At 42.9% G+C, this 24370-nt stretch overlaps 1 protein-coding gene across 1 annotated transcript in view; it reads left to right on the forward strand.

Moving 5' to 3' along the window:
- PDZD2 (PDZ domain containing 2) overlaps positions 1 to 24370 on the forward strand; it is a 204638-nt gene that overhangs the window by 53956 nt on the left and 126312 nt on the right. Inside the window, 1 exon segment of the mRNA XM_039566737.1 lies at positions 10624 to 11437. Coding sequence (XP_039422671.1) covers positions 10959 to 11437 — 479 coding nt within the window. The 5' untranslated portion in view covers positions 10624 to 10958.

The raw sequence follows: 24370 nt of genomic DNA on the forward strand, positions 1-24370 counted from the left end.
AAAAATAATTACAGATCTACAAAGCCTATTTTTGTCCCTATTTTAATGTAAGTGTTGTTTTCAGAAAGAACTGGCGTGTACAGTAAATTTCTATAGGAGTGTTCAAAACATGACATGGAAGCCCAGTCCCTCAGGAAGCCTTGCAATTGAGAAAGGGTTTTGGCTGTCAAGGTGCAGGTAAATAGGTGCTTGTTTCCAAGTCATACAGGAGTAGGTGACATTAGTGAGGGCCTTTAAAAGCTGGGTTGTTTATTTAGGTGCCTACATGTAAATTTGAAGTCTAATTCTTATTACTTATATGCCTACAGTTGTGACTCGTTTTCTGTGTGAAAATGTGTGTGTGTTAGATAGAGATGTGCTATTTTCAAACTTGGAAAAGGCAATGTTTCTTGGAATCTGAATACTTAAAATTAAATTTCCTCTGTGGTTACACAACTGTAGAGTAAATCCAGAAAAGCATCACTGACTTTAATTATGTTACTCCAGATTTTTCCTTCTATAAATTATGTCAGAAACTAATTCTGAGTACTATGAACATTCATAATGGTGCTTCCCAGCATCAGCTCTGGACTGTTCAGCACGTGGAAGAGATCCAAAGGATGATTAGGCATGTTGGTGAACAGAGGAGTCTGAATAATTGCAGAACTGGATGGGTACCATTCTTCAAGAAACTCTTTAAGTATAGTTCTTTCATTGTTGAACAAGCTTGCAATAACTTGGTTCCTTAAGCAAGATTTTTTTGTTCTGTTATCAAATTGAATAGTCCTTAAGGGTTTATAGATAGATAAATAGTTTTAATGATCTGACAGCTAAAGAAGTTTGCTTTGATATAGTCTGGGACACTAGATCATGTGAGAATTAGGTGATTTTAAGTCTAGTCTGAAGTAAGTTGTTTCATTCTGGTTTAAATGAATGCAAAAAAGCAAGCCTATTTTCCTTCAATACTCAAACGTACATTGAGCATAAGAGAATATGGGAAAGATTTAGAAAGTCACTTAGAAATTGCAAAGCTTCTTCATTTTCCCACCTGACCTGGACTTGGAGGAGAGGCTGGGTGCTGCAGACAGTTTGTATATAAAAAGGATGAAGATGAAAGAGAATAATTTGATCATACTAAAGGGCTTCTGTATCAGTAAGAGTTTTAGACTTGATCCTCTCATTAATAATGGATGGCCAGACGGATGCTTCCTCCTCTGCTGTCTCTTTTTAATTCATCTGAATGATGGTGGAAAATGGAGCCCAGTGGTTTGAGCCTGGCTGTCTCTGCAGTTTAAAAGCTCACTGTGTCTGTCTTCAGATCTCCTCTTGCAACACAGCAGTTTAGGTATGTTGAAAAGCACATTTGGGAGGTTTCCTTACCAAACCAAGCAGGTCAAACAACCTAGTTGTTTAATACACAAAAGACCTAAAACTGTGAAGCTGCATCATCGCAGCCCTGGCTCAGCATTTTATTGCCATCTGCAACACAACTGGCTTTGGCTTTCCCTGCTTTCAGAGCAGGGCTGCCTGTATGATTGTTCACTGTCCCAAAATACATTGTATTTGCTGTCCCCAGAGGACATCAGCCTCTTGAACACAGGCAAGACTGCAGGGAAGTGGTGTGGGGGCTTGTGCTGCCTGACCTGGAGTGGGAGCTGGCGCTTTTAGTCAACACCACAGTTCAGAGCTTTACTCTTACCTGCTGACATACAGCAGATGTGTTTTTCAGCTTTCACCTATTCATGTTATTTTTAGTAATATCATTAAAATCCCACCATGTTCCTGGTCCAGTGGAAATACTTTCCAGGATATCATGATCCCTGATTTCTGGTATATTTTCACATAATGTGTTTTGGAAATGTGTCTCTTTTTATGAGCTCAGTTATGTTGTATGGACATAAAGAGGAAGAAGGAAGTGGATGGCTTCAGGGTTTTAGAAGGAATAAGCAGCTTCTACCAAGGGGCACTGGTTGGTTTTGTGAGAAGTGAGGCAGCTCCTCCTGAGCAGTGCTGCTGACAAGGACGTACCCTATGGCCTTTGAGGTAATACTGGTGGTGGAAGCCACTGGAGACTTCACACTGTCCCTGGACTGAGAGTGATACAGTCCTGCAGTGCTGTCAGCTTGCTCTCAGATGATCTGAAGCAAGGGTAGAAGGAATTAGGAGAGCCTCGCTCTCTTCCCATCCTCTGGTGGGACATGATGCCCCACATGGTACACAGTAGCGGGGGCACCTATGGTACTTAGAAAATTTTCCAGTGGCCCTGTGCCTACAGGAAAGCTTCAGATGAGGCTGTATGGGATGCCTACTTTTTTTGTAACTCCATTCTCTCTTTATAAAAATGGAAACAATCTCATTTCCTTAAGGAAAGATTTTACTAATTGCCAGTGTTTTGGATACTATGAGAGCACCTGGAAATAAATAACTCCTGTAGAGAGCTATTTGGTGGTGAGGTTTTCAAACCAAATCAAAGTATATAGTTAGATTTTTACCCAACTGTTGTGCCCCCCTTTAGAGTGTAATGTTTCCTGCAAGAATTTTGCATTTCCATGCTTGGCTGTTTCAGTGTCCTCTTGGTGAACTGTTCTTTGTTCTCAGGGCTTGCTTGGGCTGATAACTGTAAATGTCCTGGCAATTATAGGTTTGATTTAGTAAGTCTAGATGTTTGCACAGATCTTTTGATCTTTAATATAGTGGACATAAATACTTGAAAATCAAAGCAGTTAAGAAAGTGTTGCAGGGAGCCTGTCAGCAAGAACTGATACAGTTTCACCACTGCCTTTATTTAGCAATGCTGTATTAGATTTCTCTCTGTGCCCCGTTTGCCTGGTTAACTGGTTTAAAGCAGGTTCCAACTGATCATATTCAGATACCTCTATTTTACTTGCCCACACATTTTTCAGGCAATGGAGCAGAAAGTACACTTTCTGTGCAAGAAAGGTATCATGCATCTAGTCTGAAAATAAAGATCTACAAGAGGTCAGATAACTATTTCCTCCTAAGAGTGCCTATTCCTCTCCTTTGGCTAGAAATGAAGCCCATGGTGACAAGCTCAGATGAGGATTCAGCTGATGTTAAAGAACAAAACCCCCAGTTTTAATATTCCTGTATTCCTGCTGGTTACTTGTGTGGAGGTCAAACCTGAGGCTGTGGTTTGACTGTGCAGAAAATCCAGCTTTAGGGCTCCTACAGCTGTATTAAAAGCATTGAGCCCATGAAATATAAAATGCTGACTGCTATAAAACTTGCTGTCAATTCAAATTTGTTCAAAATCTCTCAAAGCCTCCCGGCATAAGATTTAAATTTTTATTGCCAGGTCACATAGCAGAAGTCTTCCTGTGGTTGGCATAAAGCTGACCTATAAATGTGCACTCTGGCTAATTCAGCAGAAACATGACCGTGTGCCCAGATCTGATTTGTACCACTGGGTAATCCAGAATAAAACAGATCTGCTGCTGTCCTGAAGGATTTCAGACCTCAGACCATTACAGCAAAACTATCTTTCAACAATAGTGTGCCTTTTCGTGAAAAACCTCAATTCAGTTCCAAGGTAGTTTTTTTCCTATTGTTACTTTTTAGCTATTAGTTTCTAACTAGTAAGTAGAAGCTACACTTGAATAGAAATTAGTAAATAAACGTCTTTTGCTGGTAGTGAATTTGTTTCTTCAGTGCTGATATGCCCAGATGACTTTAGGAAAACAAGTACCATGCCTTCATCTATATATAAAAAGATTAACGGTATATGTCAAACGTAACCTTTAAAGCAATTATAAAGTGATCTCACTCAGGGGATGAAAACAATTTTTTGAATAACTGTATGTATGTTTTTCTGGAAGTTTAGGCCAGGATGGAAATGCCAAAGGGGTTATCCTGGAGGATTGGGTCTTAGCCATCCGCACAAATCACGTTTTAAAAATTGGTAATGGGACATTTTAATGGCTCTCTATATTTCTGTTTCCCCCTACAAGAAAGTGATTACTAGAGCTCTTTACATCATTCCTTTGAGGACAACATAGGAAGAAAAACCTCAGTTTGTCAGAAAAGAAAAAAGCTTATTGCTTATGCCCTGAGTATCCACATATGCTTTTTGACAGTTCCAGCCTCAACTTATTTAAAGAAAATATTCTTCCTTTTCCATAAGCAATAATTTAAGACAGCTTTTTTGCTGCCTTAAGAAAGTCTCAAAGAAGGAGCCTCTCTTTACTTACATCACAAATGTTTAACTTGGTATTTTGAACTGAAAAGCTGGAGATGAAGGAAGAAACTGTGTTACTTCCTGAGCCATAACTAAAAACTTTCACTGAGGAATGGAGAAGAAGATAGCCGGTTTATTTATGTGGGTGGTATTTCAGCCCTTGAGAGCACATCTTAGGTGGGCGTGCTGGGTGGAACAAGGGCAGGTAAAAGCTGATTTTTCTGGCTGTAAATACTCCAGGGATGAAGGTGAGAAGAGCTGATAAACACTAAGAAGAGCAGAGAGCTGTAGAAGCTGCATGTCTGTGGGTATAAACTGATTGTGAATACATTTAAGCCAGAATACAGACCATTTCCAGCTATGTGGTGTGTTCGGGCAGCTTTCCAGCAATGTAAGTGTTCTTCACTTCTGTTTGAAATTTGATGAGTTTTATTGATTAGAGCATGAAAAAACTGCTGTGATATCTGGGGTCTGGATTTGATGATGCCCCAGAGGATTTTTGTGGCTGGTGGCACAAGGAAGAGGACCAGGCAGCTCCGCTCACTGGGTGCTGGTGGCACACCTTTGGGAAGAGGCTTCAGCCATGCAAAGTGGCTGTTTTTTTCTTGATTGGATGGAAAGGAGTGGTACTTGGCTGTTTGCACTGCTGGGTGAGAGGGGCTGTGCTTTTTTCAACCTTTTTGATCCTCTGAGAGCGTCTGGCCCAAAAGTTTCTCTTCTTGCAAAGGAGGGTACCTGTCCTGTGCTGTCGGTTGGCTCTGGACTCAGTCCATGGGCCTGAAGCAGTGGGGGTTAAGTCTGAGCCCTAAAACGAGTATTTAGCATGGTGAGAGTCTTTCTAATGTGAAATTCCTTGAAAAGCTGATCTCCTTTGTGGGTCCTCCTCAAACTGAGTGGTCATACTGTCTCTGCACCATCATGATCCTTCTATTTGAATAGGACTAATACTGTTTCCATATTCCACTCAGGATATTAATTGACATTTCCCACCCCAGTATCTTCCCAGTTGAGATGCTCTGTGCTTGCAAACATCCCGTCTGCAAAATCTTAGTTCGCTTTATCCTTGAAACTGTTAACGAAGAAATCTCAACAGACCACACTACTGAGATCTAGGTAAGATGGGAGATTTAATTACCAGAGAATGTGAATCAGTAGCCTCAGAGGGATTCAGAGCAACCAGGATGAAATCTCTTTGGTGGAAAGCTGTCCCCAGGAACAGGGACTCCTTCTCCCCAGGCAGGGGACTTCAGGCCCATGGGGCTGCCCATTCCCAGTTCTGGCTTGTTTTACTCCAGAAAAGTCTAGGCAATTCCACGGTGGGCATAAAATTAGAGTATTTTGTACACAGGTCTGTACTTGATGTGAGGCAGGTAAGACAGTCTGGTAGTTCTGTCACCTACAGAAAGTAAGGTGGTGGTGACTCCAGTAAATTTTCTCACATGGGTTTTGAGTCTATTTTGTGGAAGTCAAGAGTAAAAATAAATTTCTTCTTAGTGTTGAGGTTTCCATTTTTATCAGGCAGGTCTATTTTTTCCCTTGATGAACAGTTTATCACCTTTCTGTTTTTTGCTTCCATTGGTATTGGGCACCTGAGCTGCTCTTCTCACCAGCACAGAGGCGTTCAGCTCAGCGCTGTGCTGTCTGTTACATCCGGAAGGAGCATTTCCTATTTATGCTTGTCTGGAGTAATTTTTCCAAATCCAGAAGGTTTTGTTTGAGAATATCAAATCCCTTGAAAGTACTGTATAATTATCTACATGATTAATTTAAGTGTCTGCCGTGGCTCTGCAGCGAGCTCAGGGGCGTAGACAGGCAACCCGCAGCGTATCGACGCCCGCAGCTTTTCCTGTGGGGAGAAGGAATGGGGTTTTGAAGACTGCCTGCCTCCGGCGGCATGGAGGGGGCCGTCATGCTCTATCTCTGGAGGGATGTGTGTGCATGGAGGGGGAGAGCCCTCCAGCAATGTTGCTAAATGAATGATGGATGAGTTTTGCATGGAATGCAGATGCCTCTGAACACTCCAGCCGGCTAACTGCAGGATTGAAGCTGAAGTCAACATCAGTGCCCTTTGCCAATGCAGAGGAGATTTGGAGACTTGAGCTAAAATCTGAGCTGCTTTCAAGGAGCCCCAGGATCTCCAGGCTGGAGACCCAGGCAGTGCTTTTGATCTGGGGATAGTTGGTAAAAGACAGTCCATAACATGTCTACCCAATATCAAAACGGATAAACAACTGAGAGCAAAACTCCTTAAATTATTAGGCAAAAAGGCCCTCAAAGAATGATCTGGCCCAATCTTCTCTAGAGAATGAATGGTTCTGAACCCTGTATGGTTACTGAGAGAGCTGTACCAATGTTTGCTGTTAAAGCAAAGGGTGGCATAGTCACAAGGGTGTCATTGTCATAACTCACGGGATATTACCCATTAAATGGCCTCTTACTGTACTCCCACTAAGACATAAAATTATGTTGAAGGAAGTGAAAATAAGAGGGATTGAAATGGAGAGATCTACTGTCTCCTGCAACCCAAGAGATAGTGTCTCTAGTCATTGTTCATGGCAGATGTCTGACCCTCTGCAGAGACCATGCGTGATGGTCAGCACCTGAGATGGTGTTCCCCAGTGCTTTGATATTCTTCATCCTTCTGAGTGTTATCTAACCACTAACCTAAACCTACCTGGATGTGATTCACATCCATTACTCCATCATGGACAAGAGGAACAGACTGCTCTTCTCCTCCTGGTCACTGTGGGGCATTTTAAAGTACATGAGGACCTTTAGCTTATGGTATCACAGCCCACCTGCAATACCTTCTCCTTTTTAGACTAGCAGGCCCTAATTTCTTGAGTATTTCCTATTAAGTTACACTTTCAAGACTGGCAAGTAATTTCAGAGCTCTGCTCCAACAGGGTAGTGTTGCTGCTGAGACCTTCCCAGCTCTGTGTGTGGCTACAGAAATACTTCATATGCCGTGTTGGCTTTGTCCCCGCTGATACATCCTGGGACAATGACCTTTTTTTTTTCTCCAACAGCAGGACTTTATTGACAGCAATGATTCCCTCTAAAATATCAAAGCCAGGCTGGATGGGGGTCTGAGCAACCTGGTCTGGTGGAAGGTGTCCCTACCCATGGCAGGGGGTTTGGGACCACATTCCTTCCTAACCCAATCCATTCTGTGATTCTGCGATTCTATGAAACGCTGCATCTGGTGCCAAAGATTTGCCTCATAGCCAATGCTATCTAAGTGACATTTTCCTTTTGTAGTACTCTGCATTTGTTCTTGATGAACTTTACCCTAATTTTTCGAGTATGTTTTTCTGATTTTTGTCAAAATATTTTAGATGCTAATCCCATTCTCCAGTGTGGCTGCAGACACTCCCAGCTTCGTGTAATCTGCAGATTTAATATGTGTACTCGCTTTCATTGTCCAGGTCACTAATGAATGTGCTGAGCAGAACCAGACTATATAGATCCAGCAGAGCTCCACTCACAGTGTCCTTCTGTTTTCACAGAATGTCATTAATAACTACTCCCTGGGTATGGATTTATAGTAGTCTCATTTAATCATATTTCCCTAGTATATTTATGAGAAAGTTGTTTGAGACACTGACAAAAGCTATAATAAAGCCCAGATAAATGACATCCAACAACTTCTCCATTAAGAAAAGAAATTAATTTGATTTTACATGGTTTGATTCTTGTCTCTCCTGTGTCTGCTGCTGCTTATAGTTTTGTTCTCTTCCACATACATGCAAACTGTTTCTTTGTTTGATTTGGAGATTTTAAAGATGATTGAAGCTAGACTGACTGACGTAATAGTCTTCTGCTGCTTCTCTTTGTACCCTTGAAGACAGCCACTGCATTTGCTGTTGTTCTTAATTCTGACCCCTTAACTGTTTGAGTTCTCACAAGTGACTAACAGGGAGGTATCTGAGATGGTTTTACCTGGTTTTGTAGGGAATTTAAATGGTGGTTTGTCCCACTCTGCTGGACTGGCAGTACCTGACTTGGACAGAGGACTGATCTCTTATCCTGGAATTGTCAGAGACGAGGATAGTATGCCTCTGTAGTGATATTGTGTCGCACTGTGTATACTAATCCCCTGTGCACAGCTGGTAATTTTAACAAGGACTAAAGCAAAAATCAAACCAGTGTTGCCTCTTTCAGTGTCATTTTTCAGTAACTTTCTCTCTAAGTAACATTTTTCTGGACCATCTTCTTGGTATTAATATGCATAGAAAGGGTAATTTTTTTATCTTCTGCAAGTTTCATTTCATTTTTATGCCATGATGTTTCTATTATTTTTGCCTATGTGTTCACACTATTTTTTTTTAACTTGTGCTCAGTAACCTTTTGGTGTTCTTTCTTCTTGTCTTTGAGGAAAATGAAAAGCTCGTGATGCTGCCTAGTCTTCTGATCCTTCTGCATTGAGATGCTATTGTACCTGTGCCTTTTAAGCACAAAATATTGTTTCTTCAAGAAAGTACAGCTCACCTTGATTTCTTTTTCCTTTAAAGTCTTCTCCATGAATTCTTGCCTAGCAGGTTTTTTTTTAATGTACTGAAGCCAGGCATTTCTGTTTTGCTGTTCCAAATCCCTTGATTTTACATGCATTCTTACACGAGTTTCTTTCCACCTTCTTACCCCCAACACATCCTTCTCTGGAGGCACTTCCCTGCTGATTACTTGACCCATCTGTTACATGAGAATGTTGCTGAAGGCACTAGGACCTTTTGTCTCCTACTGCTTTTCTTTCCTAACAGATATCTCATGCTTGTACTTTCCCATTACCATTGACTCAGCTGTTACCAGCTGTTTAGGGTTTGTTGTGCCCTCCCCTGTGTTTGTTTTGTTTTGTGCTTTCCCCCTTTATTATTAACCAGATAAATTAGCAGTTCTCACTCCCCCTGTGTTCTGGACCTCAGAAAAAATATATACATCATCCTCTGTATGCCAAGAGATTCTGCTTTAACTTTTTTTTTTGTTGGTCCATATATAAGCTGTGCATTTTTAGATCAGTATTCCAGGTCTAGGTCTTACTACACCAAGTTCCAGTCATGTCAGTTAAATCATTGCTTTTGTCTTAAATACGAGATCTTAAATAACACTTAAATTCTGTGTTAAAAAACCCGCATATTCACCATTGTTGCATTAGATGTCTAAGATGTTCAGAGGATTTAACCTTATCTTCTGGTGACGTCTGTGTCTGTGTTATCACCTCTTGTTTTAGACCTGTGCCCGGGCAGTTTCTGTCTCTATTCTTTCCCTTTTCTTCCCTGTTTTTCCTACCCTGAGTCTAACTCAGAAGTCCCTCTCACTAAGCAGGGGGCCAGTTCCTCCTTTCCCAAGCTGATGTCTGTTCCTGTAGAGCCGTAAGTGTAACATCACCCTCTTGGTGAAGAGGCTGGTGTCCTCCTGTAGGAGCATCACATGTGGCCCTGATCTGTTGTTGTCCCTGCCTGAGCTTTCCTGGGGTCGCTCCTGTCCATCTAGGTAATGCCCACAGCCAGGGAGGTGGCAGAACTTGGCATACAGCTTCTGAGCAGCAGCATTTTGTGAGAGGAAAATTCTTTTGGGGTTGTAAGCTCTTTCTACAGCTTTTCTACCTAACACAAGCCTTTTATACACATCTGCAAGAGCAGACCTGTGTGCTTCAAGCTCGAAGCTGCTGCTTTCTTCAGCTTTCCTGGTGCACAGCTCACTGAGCAGCATCCACTGCTAGGAAATAAATCCCTGAAAGAATCCGGTCAACCAGCCTTGACTTGTGTCAGGATTTTTTCTTGTTCCTAATGATCCTGGCAAAAAAACCCCCCCATCTTGCCCTCTTGCCTGCTAACCCCCAGCTCCTGCTACCTCCTGGCTGCCTGTGTGCCTCCCTCTCCAAACTGCAGGAAATTGGAGAATTCACTTGCCCAACTCTTTTCCCAGAGAACTGGATAGTCACGTCCCTTAGATGCTTCACCCACAGGGCAGCTGTGAGCCACTGCTGCCACTAAGGGAGGGACCCCATTGGTGTCCTCACCCTTCGTGTTTGCTGCTGCCCATCCCTCGTGCAGCTTGGTGGGGAGTTGAGTCCGGGAAGAGGCCGGTTTAAGCCTATCCCAGCCCAAAATGACTGGCGTGGACGGCAGAGCTGCCAGCTTCAGTGGCCGGTGAGGCCGGTGCCCCTCCAGCGGCCCTTGGAGCGGGTTTGGCAGGAATGTCTCCCCTGCTTCGGTGAGAGCTGCGGCAGGAGCATCCCCTGGGCTCCGCAAACCCGTTTCACCGGGAAGGTCAGGAGCTAATGGTGACCTTTTATTCCCTTGCTGAGGAGAGCAGCTGGTGCCCTCAAGTGGTAAATCGCAGAAGGAGAGCGGCCGGGCCTGCGAGCCGGCCTTGGGCCGCCGGGGCTGGGGCTGCCGGGCGCCTGCAGTGGCTCTGGCAGGTCTAACCACGCTGTTCTTCCCTTGCAGGACGAGAAGCTGTGGTGATCGTGGTGGGAAGGACGCTTTGTTCCCGACGGAGCGGGGCCCCGGCGGCAAGCAGACCTGGACAGCCACAGGCGCTCCCAAACACCTCACCCTGTTCGTAAGGCCGGCTGCACCGCCTTCACACCAAACATCCTGCCTTGACTGTGCTCTTGGTCAGCTGGAACCCCCAAAAAATCTCCCTGAGACTAGATGGAGCTTGCTTTGGACCTGCAGCCCCACTCCAGCATGTCCCCAGGGGCTGCGGGGGGCCACGGCGGACGACCAGGGAGCCGACTGGAGGCGGGGCTGGTGCCGTGAGGGGATGCCCAAGGACAGCGATGCCCATCACACAGGACAACGCGGGGGTCTTCCTCCCCCTCCTGTGCCAGTGGCTGCAGAACAGCCGTCGGGAGGGGGCCGAGGGAGCCGAGCAGCAGCTCTGCCGCTCGGCCGTCCAGAAGCTGAGTGAGTACATCCAGCTCAACTTCTCCGTGGACGAGAGCAACCTGCAGCCAGGGAGCTGTGGGACTTTGGATACGGAGATCTGCACCATGTACCTGGCCCAAGAGATGCGGAAAAATGAGGTCCTAGGCTTGAGCTTTGGGAATATCCCTGCTCTGGGAGACTATGGGGAGAAGCGTCGGGGAGGAAAGAAGAGGAAGGTGCATAAGGGGCCTGTGCTTGATGTTGGGTGCATTTGGGTGACAGACTTGAAGAAGAACAGCCCGGCTGGGAAGTGCGGGAGAGTGCGCTTGAAAGACGAGATCCTTTCTCTGAATGGACAGCTGATGGTCGGTGTGGATGTCACCGGAGCAAGGTAAGGGTGGAGGAGCCACCAGCAGCCGCCCCTGGTGCCACTTGGTGCAAGTCACAGTTGATACTGAATGGAAGTCCAGGAGCAGAGGTTTTGACCCCTGCTTTCCAACCCATGAGAGAGACCTGGGTTCATTCTTAAGGTCTTGTAGAAAATAAGTAACAAAAGCAAATTGATAATTAGCCTACATGTGCTACTCACACTTCCTCTGGAAAATTTTCAGGGGTCATTGGGTCAAAAATTTTTATGTTGCAATCACCAGGGGGGCTCCACTAAAACAGGAGCCTTCCTGGGTTTGTATAAAACTGTTTCCTTAAGCAAAAATGAACACAGAAGCAGCAGCACTGGAAGGTATTTTTACAGGTGCTTCTTATTTTTGTTGAATTATTTCAGTTGAGGGAAGCTTTTTTGACAGCTAAATGTTGTCTGAGACTTTCTCAAAGCAAGACATTTTTGTGTTTTCCAGTTTGGAACAACTTCATTTTAATAAATTCCCTTTGATTTTAATGCATTTGCTCTCTTCTGATGTCTCCTGACCCAGAAAACTTGAAATCTTTAGGAGTTCAAATAAAATATTAAGGTTTTTGCAATGATATAGATTATTCTTGTGGTGTTTTTTAAATTCAGCTATTCCATGCTGTAAAATCAGTTATTGTCCCAGTTTTGCTTTTTGTGGGCTGGCAGACTTTCTCACATTACCCTTTGCAAAGGCAAAAACATTTCTCTGCTGTAGATGAGGGTGTAAATGTTCCTTCATACCTGAGGTTACAATGTACCTGAGGGCATGACATCCTCCCCCTCTTGCCAAAAGGGATCTATCTTGGGGATGGACACTTTTGGAAATGAAGTGCTGGTGAAGTGATCCCAACAGGCAGTGAATATGGCAGGAGTTTGGGCTGACCATCACTCCCAATTCTGCCACGTGGCAAGATAAAAGCAGTGGCTCCTCAATCTGTGGGTGCTGGGCAACTCAACCTTCTGTGGTTTTACAGGTATGAAAACAACCTTCTGTAATTCCTAGCCTGTAATTCAATGAGTGTATAAATATTGGTACCATGGCAGTATCAATCAGTGGCACCTCCAAATTTGAGAGTGTTTGTGGCAAAAAGCAGTTAGTTTGCTGTTTCCCCTTTGTCAGATGTCACTGTTTCTAAATACAAGGGAATTGCTTGCAGTGGGCAGCAATAATGTTATCTTGTTAATAATGTAAAATGAGAGGTAATAGCCAATGAAGTCCAAAATATTTGGATATCTGTCCTTTCTGGCCTGTCCCTGAAGCCTTAATTTAGGGCTTGTTCCTTTTGGAAAGCTCTGGTACTAAAACAGCAAGCTTTGACTGCAGCTAATGGGAATGAAGTGCTCCATTTTCCTTACTTTTTTTGGCCATTACAATGGCAGCGTTTTGGTAGTGTGGGGCCAGTGTTGTTCTTGAAATCCTATTTTAGAATATTCTACATCCAATTTAAGCCAACATTTAGGACATTTCTTAGTCAAGCCTGTTTTATTTTCAGCATCCAAAGCATCCTTGTCTAACTTACTGTTGACTGCTATTTGACAAGGGCGATGTTGATGGATGACAGTTTGGGACCTTGAGGATGCTACCAGTTGGCTGGCTTTTGCCTATCAGGAAGCTGGCTGGCAGCTCCAACCCCATGTTCCCACATTGTTCATCTGGAGTGCTTGAGGATGCTTTGAGAGTCTTTCAGTAGCTTTCTCCATTGGGGTGCTCAGAAGGGACGTAGTTCTGTCTAGCTTTATACCAGGCTGAAAGGCAACATCAGCTTCCTTCTGGGAAGACTGCCTCCAAGAAGAAGCTTTTCTAGAGTATTTCCATATTGCTGCTATGGTGGAAGTAGCAAAGCCCTTGCCCCTTGGTTTTTCAAGTTGTTATTGGGGCAGGACAGCACACTAAATAGTAGTTCTGACTGAATTTCTGACTGCCTAATTATTCTCTGGCTGAGTGACAAACACTTCCATGTCAATACAAGGGGCTGTGGGTGCTGTGATTTGTGGTGTGATGTACTTAGTGGTGCCTGCACATGGTCAGTGAAATTAAAATAGTGCCTTAGTTCCTGCAGCACCAGGCTGGATTGGGCAAGCAAAATCACTGCTTATGTATTCATTCCTCACCTGCCAAGTGTTCCAGGGCAGCCCCTTCTTGCCTGATGGAAGGAATTTTTCACATGGATGCTTTAGGGAATCTCCTGATTTATTCCCTTACCAGTGGAGGATTTGGCATGAGGATCTCACAGCTCTGCCACTTCCCATCTCTGCAGCAGGGTTTGCAGCAGTGTTCTCACACACCCTGGGTTTCATGTAACCTCAGCTCTAGTTCCAACCTGCCATCCAAACCCTCCCTGTTCCAAGGGGCTAAACCAATACACTAGACAAGAAGAAAGGAGAGGCGAGGGCACACAGTCCCTCCTGCTGGCTGTCCTATGGATGTGGTCAGCCTCTAGAGGATGCAGGGGCAGATGACTGGAGCTGTAATGGATTGGGCAGCTCTGGACAGACTGGGCTGTTTTGGCACCTGCCTGGTGTGCCTACAGGTCCTCAGGTCTTGGAGTGGTGCTGGGGTCAGACACAGTGAGTAAGAGCAGCACAACACTTCTTGGAGGAGCCAGCTATGAGTACCACTCACCTGTTTCTCCTTGCTAGGAAAGCTGAATATGACTTCTTTAAAGAAAAGGTATTTATTTAAATTCCACATGATTTCCATGTAAACAGCAGAGACAGGTTGATTATTGCTGAATTTGTTTCTTTTATTTTTTTTCTTCTTTTCATTTAGAGAAACATTATGCAGTAATAAAATCATCAAAGCTCTTCGCTTAACAGGGTATTATTACAGTAGAGAGGAATAATGTAGGTGGTGTCATTTTTGGTGATGTTAGTGACTGAGGGAAAATTATTGCTCTCTTTAGAGTTAGCAAATTGTGTGTGTCTATCAAACACAATTGCAGGGAAATGAGCTGTATTGGAGTACTGAATAAAGGTTAGTCAAAACACTGCCTGTTTATTTATCTTCTGTCTATACAACTGTATCTCCAAAATACGTGGGTTATGTTCCCCCAGACAACAACTTCCTATGTATTTTGGAACTATTCTACTCATTTTGGGCTATTACTCACTTACTGGAGGGAGGCTGTTCTGCAGATGACAGATGAATCCTTCATTTTTTGAGCATAACTGAATGGGGCTTCATTGAGCAAGTCTTGGGAGGACTGAAAAAAATTATTTTGTCGTGAATATAATTCAGTTTGAAATATTTTATTATGGATTTCATCAAGCATAGCTGCAGTGCTTGGACACAGCTACCATATACATTTAATCTTTAAAATCAGTGCTAAGTAGATTTCCAAATTCAAACCGTTCTTGAAGAAAGCAGAGTAAGATACATCACCAGTGATGACAGTGTGGTAGAAACATGAGATATTATTATAATTTTGTCATTAAGAAAACTCAACCACTCCTTCAAAATATAATCTTTCTCATTGCCAAAAATTACCAAACATTGCCATATGTGGGAATACAGTCAGAAGTGGCTGGCTTCTTTTTAACCCACAAACTGGAGCTACTTCCAAAAAATGAAGAGAGAAATGTTTTGACAGCCATACCTTTGCACAGTGCTTTCTTAGTCTCTCCTCTTCAGTCAGTGTCCTGGGGGGAGTTGCTAAGACTCCTCTGCAGCACAAGATATGGCATACCAAATGTCAGGGAAATCAGTTTATTTTCCAAGATGCGGAGAAAGACCTTCAAGAATCAGGTCTGCCATGGAGAGGGAGCTTCAAGTGCCACTGCTGAAGGCAAAGCTTTTAGTTTACCCAAAGCTGAGGGTTTTCAGTAGAGCCAAGGTCTTTCTAAATGCTTGCTGCTACTGCACATCACATGTTCATGCCTCCAGGATAGCTGGACCTATGAAGGTGAAGTCCTGTTCCTCCTAACAGGTCAATACCATTAGTAGGTGTGTGATATATGGGCATTCTAAACACAAACCTGCTTCTCTGTAAGTGCTAGCAGCTGATTATAGAGGAAAATTCAAAACAAAATTACAGGTCTCAAAACATGCATAGCACTTTGCGCTGCCTGCTGTGGCAGTCAGTAACAGTCCTGGTCTCTGTTGGGTGAAATCTTGAGGTTCTTTGTCAAAAAAAAGTTCTTGCTGGTGCTGGAAACACAATATGCAGTCCCTGTCTGTAATTAGAGACAGATTCTCCCCTGAGCAGGGGTCTTCAGGAGAGTGATCTTCTTCGTTCCCTTGCTGTGAGCCCTATAGACAAGGAGCAGACCTGGACCTGCAGAGCAGTGCACGTGCTGTGGAGCTGGGAGTGGCGAAATCTTTGCTGTGTCTGAGAAGAGCTGCTTGAAAATCTGAGTGTGGTTTGAAAACTGTTGTTTCAGAAGAGCACACCTCTTAAGGCACTTTTTTATTGAGATCCCCTTCCCTCAGAAGTTTGAATGGAATTATTTTTTAAAAATAAATTGCTTTGCTCCTGCAACAGAAGTATTTTCTTGCTGGGAGGAACATCCTTCCCCTCCAAATGTGGTCACTCTTTGATATTCAAGTGTTCCAGTTTTGCATTTTCCATGGGGCACTGCGTCTTGCCATATTGTGTTGAGGCACTGCCACTGCCTCAGGAGGCTGGCTGTCCTCGCCATGACTACTTTGTCCCTGCCCTGGCAGCTGCAGTTGTCTCTGGAGCATCTACAAGATTTTGTTGCACTGTGTTATTCAGCAGTGTGTTCAAAATGCTTCCATGTGCCCTGACTGATGTGTGGGGATGGGGTACTGTGGGAACCAGGATCAAGGGCTGTGCTCCCTCAGCACATCAGCTGCAGCCTCAGGCCATGTTTTGGGTAACAAATCCATTCCTTAGTAGGGTTGGGTGTTGGGGTGTATGAATGCCTGTGTTATCGTGGAAGGGAGTGGTTCAGGTTTCTGTGCCTATGATGGGACTGTGTTTCATTGAAGTTTTTGGGGATTTATCTTCCTGGGAGTGCAATCTCCTTTATACTTCCTTTTTATTACAGAAAAATCACCCCAAGAAAACCATCGCTGGTCATCACAGAAAGCTTTGTCTCACTGCACCCCCACCTTCCAGGCGCATCAGGTCGCATGGATCGATTGCTCTGCTTTACTGTGTTTCCTCACCTCCTTCCTAAAGCAAAAATGCTGCCAACACAAAGTGCTGCTCAGTATAAACAGCTGCTTTGCCTGGTGTTAGTAGGGCCTTCTCTTGGTTATGTCCGTACGAAAATATTTTTGTTTTAATAGGAAAACAGATCCTGTCTGTTTGCCCTTGGACAAGGGGCAAACATTTCTGTGGGAGCTCCTTGTTAAAATATTAACAGCACTGACTGCCCAGCGAAAAACAAATACAGTGGTCCTGGAGACTGCAGCCTCCAAATGCAGTCTCAGGGAACAGAGTTCTCATAACTGACCTAAAAAATACCCCCAATCCATTGTGAAATTGAATTAGTTTCCTTTTTTATATCATATTACCAATCTTCATGCTGCTAAGTGATGGATAAGGGCACAGAGGCTGAGACCTGGGGCTTGTTATCACGGGCAGGGATGAGAAGTCTGTGCTGATGTGCCCTCCCAGCTGCCTGGTGTGCAAGTCCTGAGGATGGAAAATAAGCAGCACATAGGGATTTTGGCAGAGTGCTTTCTCCTCCAGTTGAGCTGCTGTGAGCTGGGATACAGTAAATGTGTGCTCAACCTGTGCAAAATGAGAGAAAGCCTCTGAATGTCTAACATTTTCAAGGCACAGTCCGAGTCTGACTGTGCTCCTGAAGTCTGGAGCATGCAGTCCCCTCTGAAGCATGGCTGCTGTATTTTACACTGATAGTGGATATAAATCCCCTACTTGATAGTGGGTATAAATTCTTCCCTCTCCCTTCCCTTAAAATATAGCAGGACTAAGAAACTAAGAAAGATACGTTTTTCTTCCCTTCTTTTATGTCTCCTGGAAGGTATGAGCAGACTTAGCCACACGTGTTGAGAAATAAATTGCTCGGAAGAAATGAGCTTTATTCCAAATCCTCTCTTAAGAGCCAAAGTCTTAAACAGAAGGTCACTAATCCCCAGACTCAGGAGAGATCATTTAGCTGGTTTGTCCTCTTTGCTTTATTAATCTGAGTGTGTGTTCACTCTGTTTCCCCTCCTCACCCTCTGGTTCCTGCCATCCCTCTCAATGTCCCCATGCTAAGCCTCTGTGGAGGCACAACTCATACCCTTGCAGCAATGGTCATTTGCAGCATCCCATCACTACAACTGCCTCCTCAACAGACTTTCTGAACCCCTCATCCTCCTCAAATTTGCATCTTATTTATCTTCTTTCTCAGATGAATTTTATCTAAACCCCAAAAAAAGATGGAAGCACTTCCAGTGATTTAAATAGCTCACATCCTGTATGTGTTGCATGTTTGTCCAAAAATTTAGGGAGCAATATGCCTTTTTCATACTGTCAACACTGAACAACAGAGCTGGCCTGTCTCTGGAAATCGTGATCCCTAGGAGCATACATAACTAGGCAACATCCCCAGGGTCATCTGCCAAAATTGCTCCCAGCCCTGCCTCTGCACGCTTGCTTTTCAGAGACATTGCATCAGGCTTGCAAAGACTTGGACAGAGGTTGGCGGTGTTGCCTTAGGAGATGTAAAAACTTCAGAGGTTATAGAGAGGGGTTTTTCTCTGCTTTGTTTTTGTTTTAATGAGCTGTGAAAGTTCTGATGAGAAATCTGTACCCTGCTGCTCAATGTATGGCTGTGTGTCTGAATTTAATTTGCTGTTCTGACCATGCTGTAATTACAAGAGAGCAAGCCCAGTGTTTGGGAGGGAGCTCTGCCCTCCCTGCTCTTTCCTGCCTGCTCATCCACTGTGGGAATGACCTGTTTTGGTGAGTCAGCCTTGTGCCTTGTCATTTACCCTGGTACCAAAGTGCCAGCAGGATCCCTTTTACATCCTGAGTGGGATTTTCAGCCTGACACACAGCAGGCATCCCATGCTCTCAGGTCATCTGGAAGTACAGTCAGGGTGCAGCAGAACTTAGCTAATTGGCAAACTGCTGGAATGTGCAAAATAGAGTCGCTTTTTTCCACTGCTCAGCCAAGTAACAGGTGAGGCCTTCAGCCACAGCATCAATTATTTTCTCAGCCTCTCCAGCAGTGTGTTTGCTAGCACAGAACAGTGTTTTAGCTATCAATAATTAAAAATACAGATGTTATAAAACAAGCAAGGAACATTCCATGCCTATTATTCCTACTCTTTCTGTAACGTTTGCGCCCTTACACACCAGTTTACCATGTGCAGTCATTCACAGTGTCTTCTAAACTGTAAATGTGAATTTCTCTTCATATTCTGGAGTCCAGAACTTTGCACAAAGCAGGCTGTAGGCTAAAGACTGATTTTCTTGAGACAGAAGTTCTGAGCTGCTGCAAGAGGAGGAGGTCACTGGAGCCAGGTTACTGAGTGGCAGTGAGAATCCTGGGAGGTTGTCCTTTTCCACTTGTATTGACTGATGTGCCATGAGTCCTGGAAAGGTACAGCTTCTTCAGTCCTCAATTCAAATATTTTTTTCTTATAGCACTGGGCTATGTGAGCAGTGTTTCCATTCTTAGATATGTTTTGGGGCTAGTCTGCAAGCAGGCCATAATCATACCTTCTTGCCAACCTCTGGGTGTGATGGTTGCTGTCCTGGAAGATGTACTAGAACTGAACTGTGACCCTCCAGAGCTAAAAGCATTAACAGTGATGTCATCTTAAAACCAGCTTATCCCCTGTCACTGGGAATCAGGCCTCAACTGGAAAGGGCAGGAGCGGGGAGGGTTGAGAAATGATGAACAGGAGATGGTTCCACAGGCAGAGGCTCAACATCGGCCTCAGGGAGATGGTTTGTCAGCATGAACCTGTCATCTCTGAACATAAGTGAGAGGATAAATACAGTAAACATAGGTGAGACCAGCAAACAGGCAAGTACATAACCACAGAGGCAGCTGTTGCAGTGGATGGCTTTTGGGATGGGATTTTTTTTTAACATGGAGAACTCATTGCTTTTTTTAGCTGATGTGACACTTGCCTCCAGCTCCAAGCAGTATCACATGCTCCTTGAAACTTACTTTTCTGTCTCCTTTTTGTAAGATGTGGGCTAAGAGGGGAAGGGCGTATGTACCAACTGCAGACTGCAGTATCATTCACTGTACTTGCTGCTTTCTCTGGGTGAAATGTATGATGTTCAGCAAGATCACCTGATCCTCCAAAGGAAAACACATTTAACAGACCAGTAACAGGGAAAAGATAAGCTGGCAGGCATTGCCACAATATTTGGGGCAGTTCAAGAATACTTGTACCTACCACAACAGGACAAGAGTAAGGCAAATGGTGATTACTAGCAGCAAATTTCACCCTAGAGCATTTAAGACTCAGGAAGCCCATCCAACTAAAGTCTCTCTAAAAGAATGTGAGAAACTAGAGGTAGATTGTAGGTACAAAAATGCTGCTAGTGAGGATTTTCTTGCTATTTTCTAAGTCTGTGAGAGACTTTTCTCTCTCACAGAAGAGGTAGCAGTGTTATGTAAACAACCAAGCCACCTGCAACCTTGAAAAGTCTTGTTTATGGTATAGTAGAAAAGTATTTTGACAATGGATGTTTTAGGATTTTAGCCAATCACCCCAAGGGGTGGCTGATCCTTTGTCCAATTAGACTATGAAAAACAAAATTCTATAAAAGAGTTTGTAAAATAATTAAATAAATCAATCTTGCTGCACAATTCCTGCCTGCTGGATCTTCTTTCCTCCTCCTCACTGTGGCTGCGGGACACGGTGATATACCGTAGGAACCAGGCCTGCGGTAATAGTAGATGGAAAATGGATTCAGGCTTTTTCAAAATAAAACAGAATTGTTGAAATGTGACTGAAGGAGATTACTGTTTCTGCTGATGCCTAAGACTCTTTTCTATTGTTTAAAAAGGTGAGAAGGTCTGGTTTTAACCCTTCTCTGTAGTAGGTATTATAGATAACCAGATGATCTTCTAAAAAAGGCAGCAACTGACAAAACAAATAATTGATTAATAGAGCAATAACCTTGACTGTGTTTCCTACGCCATTACTTGATCACTGGAATGGGTTCAGGCTAGCAGGGTAACTATCCGATGAAACAGAAGTCAGGGAAGTCTTCCTTCCCATGCTCATACACTTTGACCAGTGTCTCTTTTTGCCATGATAACTAAAGAATTACTAAGTGCTTGTCAATTTTTCCCAGCCTGGGCTATTTTTATTCTGGTAGTGAAGAGAAAAACACAGACGTGGTAACCAGTAAACTTTGTGGTACCATCTCTCTGAATATAGAGTCCTAGGCTAGAGGCTGGGAAATTCCTTCTTGAAACTCATGGATGACAAGTAGAGCCAAACCAGTGTGTGATATTCTCACTGAAAATGGTTTCTAATGAACACTAATTGTTCTGCTGAAAACATTTCATGTTTTCATCTGTGGAAGAGTTCTACTAAAACAGATTTTTCTCAGTTTCCTCTAGAGGGCAATGTCATATAAATATTTTAAGCAATTTCTGGGCTCTGTCAACCGGGAATTTTTCGCCTGTCTTATCTAGGAATTTGCAAGACAGCAGTGAAAATTGTTTCTTTACATGCTTTTAAGATGTGTATATATGTAACATAATCTGATTCTTGGGCTTGTAGAGTGCAGTAGCTAATCCCTTTAAGAAGCAAGAAATATGTTGTGCATTTTAGATCCATTTGGCTATTCTGGAATGCAAAGAGGGAACTGCTGATGAAGACCTAACTCTCTTCTTTACCCGTGTAGCTTCAAGGACTTCTAGGAGCTGCCTCTTATGTGACAATTGTAAAAAAGATTATAATCCAGTCCTCTAAGAATGAAGTTACTAGTTGCTGTAGTTTATGTCGGTAGCTGGAACTTCAGAGCAGAGGATAAATGTAAATACCAAGTCTAAGTGGTTCATAAGACCTAGGAAGCAGAAGGGTATTGTGTTATTATTCATTTCCCTAAGAATTTATGTATATATTTCCAGGTTCACAATCTGTATATCTTGTTTGATGGATATTAGTAACAGCACAATTTTCAAATTATTTGTCCACATAAACAGCTGCTAAAATTAGTATGAATCAAAGGTGGCCACCCTGGACCTCGATAATATAATTTAAGGGATATTTTTAGTCACTGTAATATAAAAATGATAAGTATAGATAGAGGCTGTTTTGTTTTCCTTAAAGCTCAGATGTAGGATTTGAAACACATTTCCCTGGGCATAAAGTCCTTTTTTGTCACCTGTATCATTATCTTCCTTCCTTCTCCAAAACTGACATTACTAAAAGAAAAATTTGCTCTTGACATTGCAACATTAAAATGGCCTTAGGGAAATCCTTTCACAATTTTGTCTCCTTTCCTCTCCTGATGGTCACTAGTCCTTTGGAGAATCACCATAACAGCCTTATTGGATTATCTTGCAAATCCCATACATTTACTGAATTTGTGGATTAACATTCTTGATAAAAATTTTTTTCAAAAACAGTCGTGGGCAATCTGCAGTTGTCAGGTTCTTTAAATGAATAAACCTGTTTGTTTGTTTTTCCCCAAACAGGAAACACAATTAATTGAAGTAAAACACTTATTCCCAAAAGTGCTTTATTTTGAAAACAGTGGCCCATGAATAAAAAAGCAGTATTTGCATTGGCTTCAAAGCCAGCAGGCATTAGGTAGAAAAGCAAGATTTGCCATCTGCTTTTGAATAATAGCAACTCTAAGAAAAATCTGAGGTCTTCTGTAGGTTTTAAAATCTTAAATAGGTGAGAATTGCTTTTTAATTATTGCTGATGGCCAGGCAGGACTTTTTCTTAAACCATGCCTTAACAGAAGTAGGATAAGCAGTTTGCAAATGTCAAGTTCCTGGGAAAATTTTTTAGAGACCTTAGAGGAAACTAAATATTCTTAGTTTCATTTCCCCTGCTGCATGAGAAGCTTCGTGTTTGAACCTTATATTCATCATCACCTTCATTTAGGGCTTGTGTTTAGATCTCACTCTCTAAATTAGCTGACAGCTTAATGCTTAATCACAGGGGGATTATTCTCTGCCTGGCTGGAAGGAGCTCTCTTTGGGGCTGTAGATGTGTGGGGAGGTTGGTTCACCCTGTGCTGGGATCTCTGTACGTGGGTAGCCCAGGGAATGTCATGCTTGCATGGCTGCAGGTACTGAAGGAACCACCAAGGCTCACAACTTAGTCTTCTCCTTGCCTTTTCTGCCTTCCTTGCTGGTGAGTGCTCTGCACTGCAGCTCTCTTGCCGCTATGCCTGACATCTCTGATAATTCCATAACACCATGGGCTTCCTGGAATGCCTTCCCACTCCAATTTGCCTTCCAAATTTCCTCCTGCCACTGCATATCTGTCCCAGCAATACGCAAAATAGTCTACTCCCTGATCTGGTTTTCTATCATGGCCTGCATTTGGAAAGTAAGTGGTATATACAGCAGAGCAGAAAATTATTTAGTAATCCAGTTTCATCAGGATGAACTACGTGGTTAAAATAAATCAGATTTCAATAGTTCATCACTTATGCTGTGGAGAAAGAAATAATAATTTAAAAAGGTGTACAGATGCCAAATGGATTAGAAGTTAATGACTGGTGTGAGGAATTCTAAATCAACAAGGGTTAACTACAGGGCTCTGCCTTGAAATGGATTCTATTTTAAATTGTGGATGAGAAAGGTGGAATATCAGTGCTTTATAAGAACGATTTTGTGACTTAAATGCTTTCTCTGATGACCTGAGAAACAAATTATAAACAGTAAAAATTAATTTAAGGAGCATCATCATTAAGGAAAAAATCATGCAAGTTAGTAGAGAGGTAAACCTCTCTCTTCAGACACATAGATTTCAGATGAGCTTCAAAACAAAAGAGGTAAATGACAAGAGGGTACAAAAAATTTAGGACAGAAGAAAGACTTAGAAATTCATTAATCCTGGCTGGATGAATAATAATCAGAAGTGTTTTGTCTAATATGTAATTAAATTAGATATTATTATCTGTTAAAACCATTCAGCCAGCTGTAATAACCAAGGAAACCAATCCTGAGTCCAGGTGTTAGCTCCCACACTCCCTGAGGTTTTCCCGGCCTCAGGGATATTCTCTCATTTAATGATAGTATCAATAATAGTATTAAAGACTATGAGAAGGAATAGTTTCCCTTTTTATATAATCTTCAACATGCAGAGCAGCACACCTGGGACCCACTGTCCATGTCCTACATCAGGAGAATCATGTGTGACTTTACGAAGCCAAGTCAAGATCTCCTCTAGATTAAAAAATGTCATATACCATGCTATATGTGGAGTCATAAGCTGGTGTAAGAATCCAGAATGAACCCAATGTAAAGAACTAGTTTAAATTCCATGTAAAGTTTTGACTTCTTCACATTTTAGTGGCATTTGCTATTTGCTTGTAGCTCATGCTGCTCTCTGCTGTAAGCCCATGCTGGTTCTGCCTTCACCTTCCATTTCTCTTCCACATGCTTCTATTTTAAATCACGGACTTGTAAGTTATGTTTTCGTAAACTGTATATGACTTAGAGCTATGTATCTACCTCCTGTCAGGGTCTTACAGCCTAATGGATAGCACATGTGGACTCAAGAAGTGTTGGGTCCTGGTCAAGCCTTTTCCCTATGCTGTGAACATGTCATGGCCCCAGTGACAGGGAGGTGATGACAGCAGCTCACTTTCTGCAGGTGCTTGAGCTCTCGCGGGGGAAAAGCACTTTATTAAATGCTGGGGTTTATGGCAGAGCATTTCTTTCCAGGTACTTGCTTGTCTGTTGAAGGGTTATAAAGTCAGAGTACCTTCATAAGGGCTAAAATTCTTTGAAATACCTGTTTCTGCAGAAGTACATTGGAGCAATACAAATAAGCCC

This window comes from Corvus cornix, chromosome Z, assembly GCF_000738735.6.
Source record: "Corvus cornix cornix isolate S_Up_H32 chromosome Z, ASM73873v5, whole genome shotgun sequence".
Taxonomy (NCBI): Eukaryota; Metazoa; Chordata; class Aves; order Passeriformes; family Corvidae; genus Corvus; species Corvus cornix.